The sequence below is a fragment of the Chelmon rostratus genome, chromosome 12 (assembly GCF_017976325.1).
Source record: "Chelmon rostratus isolate fCheRos1 chromosome 12, fCheRos1.pri, whole genome shotgun sequence".
NCBI classification, from domain to species: domain Eukaryota; kingdom Metazoa; phylum Chordata; class Actinopteri; order Chaetodontiformes; family Chaetodontidae; genus Chelmon; species Chelmon rostratus.
The window spans coordinates 14,479,672-14,492,373 of record NC_055669.1 but is presented as its reverse complement, the minus strand read 5'-3'; the positions used below and the strand labels follow the sequence as shown (position 1 = coordinate 14,492,373).

General features: G+C 39.7%; 1 protein-coding gene across 2 annotated transcripts in view; it reads right to left on the bottom strand.

The window, feature by feature from the left end:
* Positions 1 to 12,702, bottom strand: part of kmt2cb (lysine (K)-specific methyltransferase 2Cb) — a 67,431-nt gene that overhangs the window by 46,298 nt on the left and 8,431 nt on the right. For both annotated transcript variants that reach the window (XM_041948280.1, XM_041948281.1), the window contains exons 3-8: positions 5,540 to 5,628; positions 3,542 to 3,689; positions 2,390 to 2,596; positions 1,069 to 1,178; positions 797 to 906; positions 21 to 183 (exon numbers count right to left, since the gene is read on the bottom strand). In XM_041948280.1, the coding sequence (XP_041804214.1) occupies positions 21 to 183; positions 797 to 906; positions 1,069 to 1,178; positions 2,390 to 2,596; positions 3,542 to 3,689; positions 5,540 to 5,628 (827 nt within the window). The remainder of the gene's footprint in view (positions 1 to 20; positions 184 to 796; positions 907 to 1,068; positions 1,179 to 2,389; positions 2,597 to 3,541; positions 3,690 to 5,539; positions 5,629 to 12,702) is intronic.

Genomic DNA, 12,702 nt, shown 5'->3' with positions numbered 1-12,702 from the left:
TCCAATTCTACTCTGCTTACATTTGTGAATGGCCAATTCAACATGTTCTGTGCAGAGAAGTGAAAGACTCCTGATATCCTGAAAGGTCCCAGCTGCCCCCGCACAGGGGTAATGGTAGAGTTGAGCACATCCTTCAGCACAGCACTTAATGGATGCTCCAAGGCGCTTACAGTATGCACAGTGCTGCAGAAAGAGAGAGAGAGAAATCATCATTGTTTATATGTCCTAAATGTCTTTATCTGCAACAAAATTAATAAATTCCATGAACAGCAAAGGAAAAAAAATACCATAACATGTCCATAACATGTTTTATGACTGACTTAGCTTATGTTAAAAAAGTGCTTTATCCTTTAATGTCTCTTTGGAAAATAGTCATCACGTTCCTCAGCTTAGGATCAAGACCCCTGTTTAAATCCCTGTTTTAGCCTCCCAATGATCAAATTCATGACAGAGCCTCACCCATTCCCTATTTCTCTCAGTTCTACGAGTGCACACTAACAGCCACTCTGGAGATCAAGTGGAAGACTTGCTGATGGGCTGCAAATGCAACCGGAGAGCTGTGAGCTGTGCCACTGCTAACACTGGGAGCTAAGCTGCCATGAGAGCTCAGCTCCATTGAGTGGCGTGACCTTTTCCATTTCACAGCTGAGAGACCCACGCTGCCGGGCCGACCTTTACCAGCCAGTCTGATCCATCAGCTTTGCCGTGCCTCACTGAAGCAGTCCCTCCCTGCTGCCCCAACACATTAAGATGGTCTTAACACCTATTAGTCCACGGATGTTCTCCCCTGACTCACCTTTGTGCTCCCTGAGTCAATGGCTCTGTCCACATTAAGCAGAGATTGTCCCTCGCCCTCACAAACACCTTCGGACCACAAGGCACAACTCTGATGTGCCCAGCATTGCCCTGAAATTTCAAGACAAATAAGTATGTGATGATAATGAATATAATATTCTGCATCAACAATTTAGCGTTTACAGATGATGCATTCATGAATACATGTTAATTAATAAAAAAGATAAGAATACTTGTAGACAGGAGTAAAAATTTATAGTCTATTGATCTTACCTGACTCAAAAAGAGACTGGACGTTAAGATCTTGTGGAAGGCCGACATGAGAAAGCTCGTCCCAAAATCGACTGGCTGTGTCAGGTTCTTCCTCGCAGTTTTCAGACCCACTGGAACAAAGGAAGAGGTTTGGAAAGCAGGTCAGCACAAGTTTTTTTTTTTTTTGGTTGGAAGAGGACAGCTAAAAGATATGCAGGAGAAAGACAAACTGAATCAATTTAGGAATGAATCGGGAGTAGAGACATAAAGGTAGAGGATGATGAGTAGTTTTTACAAAAGCAGAGAGATGAAGACAGAGAGAATGAGCTGGGGGAAAAATGTTAGAGAGCAAATAAAAAGCTGTGGGGGAGGAGGGAGAGAAGGAGGAGGAGGAGGAAGAGGGCCATCTTGTTTGGTGTGTGCACAAGAGGCTGGCTGTTCTGTCTCATAAAATCTGTTGAAAAGGATGCGTTTCCCCGAGTCCCTGGCTTGAACTAGTGAGCTGCACAGCGTGCGGAAAATGTGGAGAGGGAGCATTAGCATTTAAAAAGGACCTAAGTTCCAGTAAACAAACCAACGGCCAAAATCAAGAGACTGGTTTCTGGAAGCATGATGGCACACTCATGACAAACAGCCTTGACAGCTTATTGTTTACAGCCAAAGGTTCATCACCAATTATGAAATGATCTTCTCCCACCTCCTCACATTTCACAGTTTTCCCGTCTGTCCACCGCCTCTGCTTCTCTGACAAATCAATATATAATTTCTCCTACTGCCCTGTGCTTTCTTCTGTGCGGCACAACCAAAGATTGGCCCCAATGGCCAATCACACGGCAACAACACAACAGCTACTGGCTGGCTTGGCTTTCTGCCAGACCCATACTCTTCCCACTGCCCATTACGTCACTAGGGGCCTGGAGAGCCACCCAACTGGTTCCAAAGGACCAAAACAAATTAGGCAGCTGTCCAAAAGAGTCCGAGGAGCGTCCTTTGTTGGCACAGTGTGCAAATATGTGAGCGCACACACACATGCGCACACACACAACACACACCTGGGGACACTAACTGCTAAGGCAAAGTGATAATTTAGCCTTCAAATGTAGAATGACAAGACAACCTGCTAACAGAGAGGCCCTTTAACCTGTGAGGTTTGTGTGTTAGTTTTATGTGCATGCGCTTTTGTGTGTATGAGTAAATATCATTGTAGTAAGGCCATTAGCAGATTTTGGTTTCTTACAGCTGATTAGCCTTCTACAGCGTCTCATCACAGATGACTTTACCATCCTGACAGACACTGACAGCAAAACAGTTTGTAATGGCAGTGTCAGCCAAGCCTACTTACTTTGTCTTTTCCCTCTGTCCTGAGGTGGTCTCTCCGGCCACTTTTGGCTGAGTGGTTTTTTCACCATCACTGCTATCGCTCGTCGAGCCTCCTCCACCCTTGTGGCTGAAGCGTGCTTCAATCTGAGGCGTGGTACTGAATACTTGCAGATCCCCCTGACCCAGCAGGCTACGGCCACCACAGTAACAGAAGGCACAGAGACGCTCACTGAAACAAAGAAAATGGGTGGTAGGGGGTGTTTAATTATATATACCTACTGTGACTTAATACAGTGCTATGCATGTCACCATGAATTAAGGCCTCCTTCTTCTGGCAATGGGACTGTCTGGGCAGCACCATTATGTGTTTATTGATGTAAACACATAATGGCTACATGTGGCTGGCACACACTGTCTACACACACACACATCCACTTATAAAGTAAACCACTTGTGAAATCCACATGGAATAGAAGTAGCATGTGCACCTTAACCTGTAACCTTGAGTGTAATAGCAGGTAAATGTTTTAAGATTACTTACAATTTTTGATTTTGAGGTCACAAGTAGATTTTTTGATACGGTGCTTTTATTATACAATTTCTAAATACTATACAGCTTTGCTTTTAACATTTAAACACACCAAGCAGTTTATTATGCATGATTTTTTTCTGCAAGAAGTTGACAACAAAAACCATCATTTTAAAAGAATAACTGGACATGGAAGTGTTGCAGATTCCATGTGAGAAAGGCGTTTTAGGGACAGAGTGGTAAAGAGACAAAAAGAGAGAACGGTGGCCAAAAGCTGGAAAGTTGAGAAATAACATGGCGGTAAATATTTATCACATTTTTAAGGGATGAGATAGCCTTGTTAATAAGATCCCAGGAGATGCCGCTGGTCTGCCCTCAATCACTAACATCGATAGCAGAGACAGGCCAGGAGATTGATTACAACCTTTAACAGAGTGGCACCTGGGAAGAGAGGGTTGCCTCAACCAGCTGATGACTTCATTTTATTTCATCCATGCATGTGTACACAGCGAGGCAAACAGCATGTCACATTGCTGGATACAAATGCACAATTGCATACTAATTCTTGTACACTTTTTCTAAACGAAGGTAAGAATCTTCAACTATTAAGCAGTTATGGTTCAGGGGAAGTTTGGTGTTTCTAACCTGCTTTTGACTTCCCTGCTCGCTGGGACAGATGGTCCTGCTGAATTCTCAGCTGGAGGGCTCTGGGCCAGAGGGGAAGAGGGGTTGTCCTCCTCTGGCACCTCAGTGGTCACCACTTCCACAGTTTCCACTGGCTGGTTTGGCGTTTCTGATGGTTTAAAAAAAAAAAAAAAAAAGGTTAAATGATCAGTTATTCAAGTAATAGACAAGTAAGCATTAATTCACTTCAGAGCATTTGCATCCCATTCAATGTTGGCCTCTATGCTTTTAGTCGCTCTTAAATCCCTTGCCAATTATGACTGTAAAATCAGCATGCAGCCTCAAACAGATACAAGCTGTCACAGGACAGGTTGATTGCATTCTAGTCAGTTTCCTCCAGGTCAAAAACACAGCCTTTATTATTGAGATGGATGGTAAAATATGGGGAGCATATGCTCAAGCACTGATTACAGTAAACCCACTGGGAACATCAAGCTCTTGTACAGAATAGCAATAACAATGGAGGCAGAGAAAACACAAGAATCATGGCATGCTAAAATGTCTTGAAAAGTGGGGTTTAATATTAATGGGGAATATTTTGCTTGAAATACAACTACATCCAATTTTGTTACCATCATGAGTGCTTTTGATCTAAATTACAAAAAAAAGGCTCAATTCACTGTGCTAATCATACAAAACAACTCCCAAACGTACCTCTCACTGAGACTTTGGGCCATACAAAATTTTTATTCACATTTCATTGAGATGTAATTAGGCTAATACTGCAATGATTCAGTGTCATCCAATGGAATTACACAAGGACAAATTCAAGCTCATTACCTCCTAATAACTGAATGTACCTGTGGAAGACTTCTTACGGTCTTGGGATATGAGTGACGTGTTGGAAATTGTGCATCACCTTCATTTTGTTTTGTTTTTTTTCTATGACTAAATATTGAACCATAACCTTGCTATTCTGATTAACATGTTCTCTGTCACTGTGCTACAATTTTCAAGGTAAGCGTGTTTAAGGATGTGGTTTGTGATAGTTTAAAATATATTGTAAATACGTAATATGTAAATGATTTTAAAAGTGGTTTGCATAAAATATTAACATTTTACATTTAAGTTACAGTGTACAAGTGACACAAATCAAGGATTATATACAGAAGATTAACAAAAGATTTGAAACCCATGTGTTGGCCTTTTCAAAGCACAGATATACTCTGCTTGACTTCAGATGCACACATGTTGCTTTAGGGATGAGACCATATAGAAATTGTACATTTCGTTTTGACGAACACCTAAAGGCAGAGAGAGCCACTGACGAAACCGCTGCAATTTTAGTGGACATGGGAGTAGACTGAAAGGGCAAAACTCAATTGCACTCTATTCTTTTGAAACAAAAGTAACAACAATCGAGAAAAAAATCATAGCGTTGAATGCTCTAAAACGGCTAATAATTGCATGTTGTTTATGTAATGTAAAACTGAGCTAATACAAGCAAAGCTAGCCCCTGGCAGAATTTCATTCCCCAATATCTTCAGCACAGCAACAGGGCAGCACTGAAATGTAGGAGAATGGGAGGCACGGTCACGTGACGTGATGTACACACATAAAAAAGCACATAAATGGGTCTGGAGAGACTGATGGGATTTTAAAAAGCTTTTAGAGGGCATTAGCCTTGGGCTCTTTCCCACTGCACCTCAATGCCAATCTCAGAGCAGGAGGAAAGATGGAAGAAGTAAAGGGAGGAAAAAAAAATACACACCCACTGCAGCTTCACAGCTCAAGCTAAACCCTTTCAATTATAGCCCTGAAGTAGAAGCACAGGGTGCCAAGAAAAAGCTCTCATCCATCCTTCTCCAGGAGAGGGAGACTCCACTACCTTAACTGAAATACCCTTTTGAAGCACTCTCTGCATGAGGCTGCCTGGATGAGCAAGTTCAAGTCTTCTATTACTCCCAACATAACCAATGTGTACACAGTAAATCAAAAAAGGAGATCGTAAAGTCTCACCTGTGTCCTGAGGGCCTATGGACTCTGTTATCTCAGTTCCATCCATGCTGTCCTCCTCATCCACAACAACCCTCCCTCTGGTGCGACCCCTAGGGTGAGGAAGAGACACATACAAATAAATACAGACAGAGAAAAAGAATAAGATAAGATAAAGTGCCTGGGTTTTCCTCAGGAGGGCGGGGTGGCGGTGTGGTCATGAATTAGTTAAATATAGTCACAGCTGTCACTGATTTTTAATGGAGTACTCAAGCCACTGGGTAAGGCAAAAAAAGGGGGGATTATAACACAGACTGGTAGTATGTGGAGTTTAAAGATGGGGGCAGGTCAATCTGGATAGCTGTGAAGATTTAGGTTGGGAATTAAATAGAGGCACTAACGGCATTAATATGACCCACAAATACATAACTGACTATATCTATGTAGGGCGACAGTGTTGTAACAAATTGAAACAAAACATTTACTGATTCTTCTATACACACCAAAAACTGAAAGATGTGTGTTCAACATCGCACAAATATGTTCATCATTTACAGTCCCCTGAGGGATGATGACTCATTACAGTCTAACTGAACATGCTCTAGTTGAATTTCAATTCAGCACACTGACATTACTTATTATATGATAATAGCTCTGTAGTTTAAGACACCAAACAAATACGTAATCATTAATGTGTATGAGTCATGTTTGGTATCTTGAACAGACATATCCTCCTTGGGGCTTTATGAGTAATCACTACGGGTTGTGATGTATATCACATACTAATAAATTGGACAAAACCAATGATGCACAGAATAGACAGACAATTAATTTCACATCTTCATGTTTGTGGGTTTTAGTCTTTGTTGTTATTATTCCAAAAATTAAAAGTACTAAACAATTACGTTTTTTTTTTTTCTGTAAGCAAATTTTACAAAAAAAACCTAACCATATTTACTTTAAGAGAATTCCATGAATTGCTGCAACAACAATCCTACTGTTTTAATGATTACTACAAATGCAATAGAATTACCATGGATTAAACATACTTCACTACATCTCTGAAAACATGGAGAAGCTAGCTAATAAAAAAATAATGAATACATATATTATAATATTGTATGTAGTCAACAGCTACACTATCTGTTGACAACAAGCTAATGCAGCCAATTTGTGAGTAGAGCACAGCATGTTGAACCTCTAAAAATAAAGCTTGTTTTTTATCCACTTGAGGAACAAGTCAAAAATATCACAGGTATGGTCTGTACTTAGATTAGTAACAATGTGATGATATGTTTGCAGTAGAGCGGGTTTGTGAAAAGGTCTATGCAAGTAAGCTTTTCATTAGCAACCTGCAAGATCATCATATTTAACGCCATTTATGAGAGGCCTACATCCTGTGTCTAGACAAAAGTGTTTCAGGTGCGTCTTACGGACGGAACTGCGAGCTGAAGTGTTTATTCACCACTTCAAGTCTATTTTTTCAGCAATGCACATGTAGAGGCAACAGTGATTCCCAGTAAAAAGGCACTGAAAAAATATATTTATCTATACTTTGCAACCTAGGTGGAGCAGAGTGTTTCCCAGCAACTGAGAAGCAAGACATGGAAATGACACGGATAAGAATATAAACCAGAATTTGTATCAAGACGATCAATTTCTTAAGGCTGTTCGATTGAGTTTCAACTCAAAAACCACTCTACAAATCTTAACAAATGGCACGGTTCAGAAGTACCTAACTGTGTTGAAAAATGTGAGTGCTCTGCCATTGAAAAGATTGACTCAACTTATTAGCAGTGACATCTCAAGTGCCAAGTGTTGAAAACTGTCAAGCACTAAAAGGTAATTTTGTGTACGTATTTTTTAATCAAAAGTTCCTGATAAAAATTTAAACACTACCAAATTATAGAGGAAAAAACTCTTGGTGCAGCTTGCACTTTCATTTGAGAACTAAGGCTTCTTATGTCAAATGAGAAAAAGGGCTATGAAGAAAAACATGCTTATACATTTAAAAAAAGGCATCTAAAGCAAACATTATCTGTAACAGTACCAAAATTCAGGCATTCTATCACGTTAGTATGAAAACATTCACAATGATACCCAGTCCTATTCATATTTGAACACTAATGTGATAAACCTGGAGCAATACTGATTTTTTGCATTCCGTTTCTAGAAGCTTTGTCGATCTGCACTCACTTAAAACACCACAACTCATTCTTTACACACATTGTAGCAAGAATTGACTGTTTACAAAGATGGACAACACGACAGGTCCACAAAAGTGAAGCCAAAACATCTCAATCACCTCCTGGTGGCTGTCTGCAGTATAGGTCATAAACCTCCATAAATCCCTACATGTCCCCCACATGGGACATGGGTCAAAATAAACAAACAAACAAACCAAAAAAAAAAAATCTGTCATTTTAGGTAGTTCTTAGAAAGTTCAAATATCAACTATGTTCAAGTATTATTTTTTCTGATTAATTTTGGTTTTAATTAGTTATTTGATGGTATAAAAAGGGCATGTGACACCATGATTGACAGCTTGTGTGTGTTCCCAACAGATTTGGGCTCAATACCGTGGCTCATTGCAAGATGGCAGCTCCTGTATCTGGGATATTTTGGCTTCATTTTTGTATAGTGGAAGAAGTGGAGACTTCCATCCATCTTTATATACGGTCGATGGTAGCAAGCAAGTGAACCATGCCACATTATGAGGAAACAACAACATTGGTTGTCCAAAATTAACCACCTCTACAGCTACATACTGACACTCCTCTTTTGAAAATGCAAAACATATTATGTAAAAACAATGTGGAAAGCTTGAAATCTAGTTATGTATTTTTAAGCAGAGCTATTCAGACGTCAAACATATTATTGTACAGCAGCAAATTGGATTGCATCATGCATATACTTTGTATGAAGACAAAACGTATTAGATCAAAACTGTGTATTGGCAAATGTTCATTATAAAAGGCCTTGGATTGAGATCCAAGGCAAAAAACTTGATCGGGATATCCCTTCTCATGTGTCTACCTCCTGTTGAGTGACCTAAAAATATCTCATTACTGCTCCTTTTCAAGATTTTCTCTCTGGACTGGCAAGTTAAATGTAAGCTTAGCCTTTTCTCCACTTCCCCTGTCATCTCTCCCTAAATGACATCATCAAAATATTAAAACAAGAAAAAAAATTCAGCCATTATAAAGAAAGTGAAGTCCTTCCCTTATCTTACTTATTGTGCCCTGTCAGCATAATCAGACTACCATATCCATGTGTGCCAACTCATACAGATGCGCGTGCACGCACACACCCACACACAAAGCACATGCTCTTTTACATACAGTATGGAGAGCTCTGTCAGTGTCAGCATCCTCCAATGGGAGCTCTGTTAAACTAATCTTGAAAGCGCCATGTGGAGGGAATAATTGTCATGGATACAAATTAAATAGCAACATCAATTGTTAGCATTGTAAGTGGGGAGAGCAAACACAGGCCAAATGAGAGCAGCCTGTCTCAGGGGTACTCAGGAGGATACAGGGGGTAGGAAGTGAGGGAGGAGATGCAGGGATGGAGGGGGCGGTGGGGTAATTTTCAGTGCCACTGGAGAGAAAAATCACAAATGGCTGAATGCCAAATCAACCCCTCCCTCTAAATGACTTCCATGTTAAGATAAGGAACAACCCTAAAACCCAAGAAAGGCAGAAGCGGCCTCTAGCAAACCTTGGCTGAAATATAATTACCTGTAAGCCTGAGTCAAATAGAAATATCTTAATAAGGTGGAACTTAACTCTAACAGCTCTTTTCGTGCTATTGTGAAGGTGCAAGCAAGAAACGCTGAGCCAAAGATGGCAGAGTTTTCCCATAGGTACCAGCTGCCGGCCACTGCTGCCAACCACAGCGTATAAATTTTACATTTCAATGAAATGGTTTTAACTAACAAGCTGTGAGTCTCTCTCTATATATATATACATTTTACAATCACTCTGCTTCAAAACAATGCAAGCATGATGATCATCTATCTGCATTAGTTCCACCCCCACAAATATGAAATGGGCCTGCATGCTCTGCTGAGGTTGTGTCCTACAGAGTAGACAGCAGATAGCCATTTTCAGTGTTGGACAAATATTAGCAAAATAACTGATGACTAAACACATTAAGAATTGCACTGATTGCTCAGACAGGGGAAATCCTCATCATATGGGCTACTTCAGAAAAAAATAGGCGGCAGCAACTTGACAGTTTGGTAGTAAGCATTAAAAAGTCCACTGACAGCGGTGCATTTTGTAAGTACACCACACAAATGTTTATGGGCTTAATTAATGAAAAAATGAATTAATTATTTTTAATTACATTGCACTTTTACAACAAAGCCATCTCAAAGACACATTGCAAAGACAAACAGGCAATATTATCAAACTTCAAGTGTCTAGGTTGGCTTAGCAGGGCACTTTTTGAGATGGGTATGGACTTGGATGATAGTGAAGATGAAAATGAAGATGAGGATGACTAAAAGTTGAGTTGTTTCAGTAGATTTACATAATTTGAGCCAAGCGATTCACATTTTGTTATTTCAGAGTTATTTTGGCATGGATTTATTTTATAAATAAATGTAAATTTCTCTTTGAAGATTAATAAAGTATCTATCTATCTATCTATCTATCTATCTATCTATCTATCTATATAACAATACACAGGCTAGATAAGACATCAGATTAAAACATTTTTCCCTTTAAAATAACAAGCAGTTACATTAGATTAAATTTCTGATGCGGTTTATCAAATTGTTAATTATAGGTCCAAATAAACCCATCTTAATGAGTTTACAGCAGCAGCAACAGAGCAACAAACCATTTACATCTTTCAGCCATATATCACGCCCCAGTTTAGAGTACCACACGTCTGTCTCGCAGGCTTCCTTTACATGTCCACAACAAGCCCTTTTACCATCCATAGCTACTGACATTTAAGTGGATTTTGATTCCAGGAGGCAAATCAGAAGCAGGAATTAGCTCCATGTCACATTTTCATCTATGACCACAACCTGGTATACACACACCAAGTAATTGGTGGTGGTGACGTCTTTACATAGACTACTACACAACATTCAACTCTAATTATATATAACTACAGTAAAGGCATCACATTTCAGCATTGGGACAGCCAGTTATTTCACTGACAAACGCAGAGAATAACATTCAACCCCATACCCTGCACAACTATCAATGCCCCACACACACACACACACACACACACACACACACACACACACACACACACACACACACACACAGAGAGAGAGAGAGACAGAGAGAGAGAGAGAGAGAGAGAGAGAGAGAAAAAAAAAAGAAAAGGTGAAAATAATGCTGTGGTAAGTAGTCCCAGCTAGCAGGGTGCTGCCTGGAAAACCCGACAAGGATCATGCTGTTCTGAAATGGATTCATAAGCAGATGGAGTGTGGGCAAATCTAATAAATTCCAGCAACCAGGTCTACATGAGCATTTTCTGACACATCTTCCTTTGTCACAGGCAAACTAGCTTTTAACACTTAATACTGGTCATATTAATATTTATACAGAGCGCTTATTTCCATTAGAAGAAGAAGCCACTTGGTCTGAACACAAGATTGTCTTATGATGATAATCAGCTCTGTGAAGTTGTTGCACTCTCAAGTGTATGTGATTGAGTATAGAGTGTCGCTCATCATGTTATCACAGTTAGTACGGTTTGATTTCTAAACTTTCTAAACGGCAAGGAGGACCAGCCACCCATTCTTGTTTTTTTTGAGCAACAGTGAGACTAGAAATGAGGGTGTACTGAATTGGTTGATAGGCGGAAGAACCAGAGATCATCCACAAAACTGACCATTGTTGAGAATTGATGTACCTGGATGCTCTATGGAATATGAACTCACTGTAAAGGTTTCTGGAGGCACAGTGGATCTAATTCAATGAAATTTAAGTTGGGATATGACTATTGAACAAAATAGCTGTGCCAATCATTTTAGCCATTCTCTGCAGCCTTACAAAAGTCTGTTTTGACATAAGGAACTACAGTTTTCATTCTGTCCATGACAACACTGACGCTGAAACAGTGTAAATAATTATAGAAGAGCAGAACAAGAACACACTTCTGCTGATGGTTTGGCCTTGACTAGTTCATCAACATGAAGCAATTCAAGTCTCTTCCAGGTCATCCTTCCACTGTGGCATTAACGCATCGTCTGGATGCTTGCAGATTAAACGATCCATTGGGAGTAGGGTATTAAGATTGATTGAGAGGACAGACTAAGGAGAAGAGACTTAAGAACCTTGCAGGCATTATATTACAGAGCAGCTCTAAGCTGCGCTATATGTTGCTATGGAAGTCACAAAGAAGCCAGGCACCTTGTACAATACCCTATAAGACATTTCTGTGCTGATGTTCCCTAAGATCAAGCTACTTTGCACCTGCTAAAAACCCCTATATGACAAGGACTTCTAATCAACCAAACAGGACAATCTGCTACCAGTTAAATGGCCCAAACATGACCAGTTGTGAACAACCAACTGCTATGCCCAAAGCATCAACAAATATTTTCTGTTTTATGAGAAACGTATTAAATATGCTAAATCTAATAATCTAGGTTACACTAGCTCTCAGAAATTAAGATGGCCAGCTGTAGTGATGGGAGGCTTTGATGGGAGATTTTTGATATTTTCCACTGCAACACCTACACATTTTTGAAAGATGCCTCTTTACTTGAACTTCTTGTTCAAAATGCAGGTTGGGCTGACATTTTCTTGTGTGAAATTTTAACTGTCCCACATTATCCAGATTTCATGACATCGTTTTATTGGGGCTGCTTCATAGCCATGTCTGGACTATGATTCACTTTACTTACAAAAGATTTTTTTAATAACAGGACTAAAAACAAATCTGCAAATAAGCAATAACACTCGCCGAGGTGTCCTAATCTAACACTTGAAGAAGGGATCGAGGCGAGAAACACCATAATGCAAAGCAAGATCACAGTTTCTTTGAAAGCATTTTTATAGTCCATTTAACCCATGGTTAGTTTAGTTTTACCAGTTATATTGTCGCTGTGGATACCCACATTTTAATATACGATTCCTCATGAGCTGATGTGGAACGGTGGTTAAAAGACTAATTAGAACTACATTTGAAATGTCATGATATATGATTTTAAC